At 70.2% G+C, this 265-nt stretch overlaps 1 protein-coding gene across 1 annotated transcript in view; it reads right to left on the minus strand.

The window, feature by feature from the left end:
* Positions 1–81: 81 nt before the first annotated feature.
* PCGF1 (polycomb group ring finger 1) overlaps positions 82–265 on the minus strand; it is a gene marked incomplete at both ends in the record, with an annotated part of 2026 nt that continues 1842 nt past the window's right edge. The window contains one exon of the mRNA XM_010005434.1: positions 82–162. Coding sequence (XP_010003736.1) covers positions 82–162 — 81 coding nt within the window. The remainder of the gene's footprint in view (positions 163–265) is intronic.

Consider the following 265-nt stretch of genomic DNA (forward strand, 5'->3'; position numbering starts at 1 on the left):
TGCTACCCCCGCTGAGCCCCCCAGCCCAGGATGGGGTCCCTGGGGTCAGGCCCCCCCGCGGTGGGGGGATCCGATGCCCACCTTGCCGAACCAGCGTGAGAGCCAGAGCTGCTTCATGGTCATCTGGTCAGGCAGGGTCTCGTTGTTGAACAGGATCTGCACCTACCCAGTGGGAGGCTGTGTCAGTGGGGGCCCAGGACCCCCACCCGGGGCCCAGGACCCCCCCTGGGGCCCCCACTCACGTGCTGCAGCGGCAGCTCCAGGC

The sequence above is a fragment of the Chaetura pelagica genome, unplaced genomic scaffold (genome assembly GCF_000747805.2).
Source record: "Chaetura pelagica isolate M959 unplaced genomic scaffold, ChaPel_1.0 scaffold2949, whole genome shotgun sequence".
NCBI lineage: Eukaryota > Metazoa > Chordata > Aves > Apodiformes > Apodidae > Chaetura > Chaetura pelagica.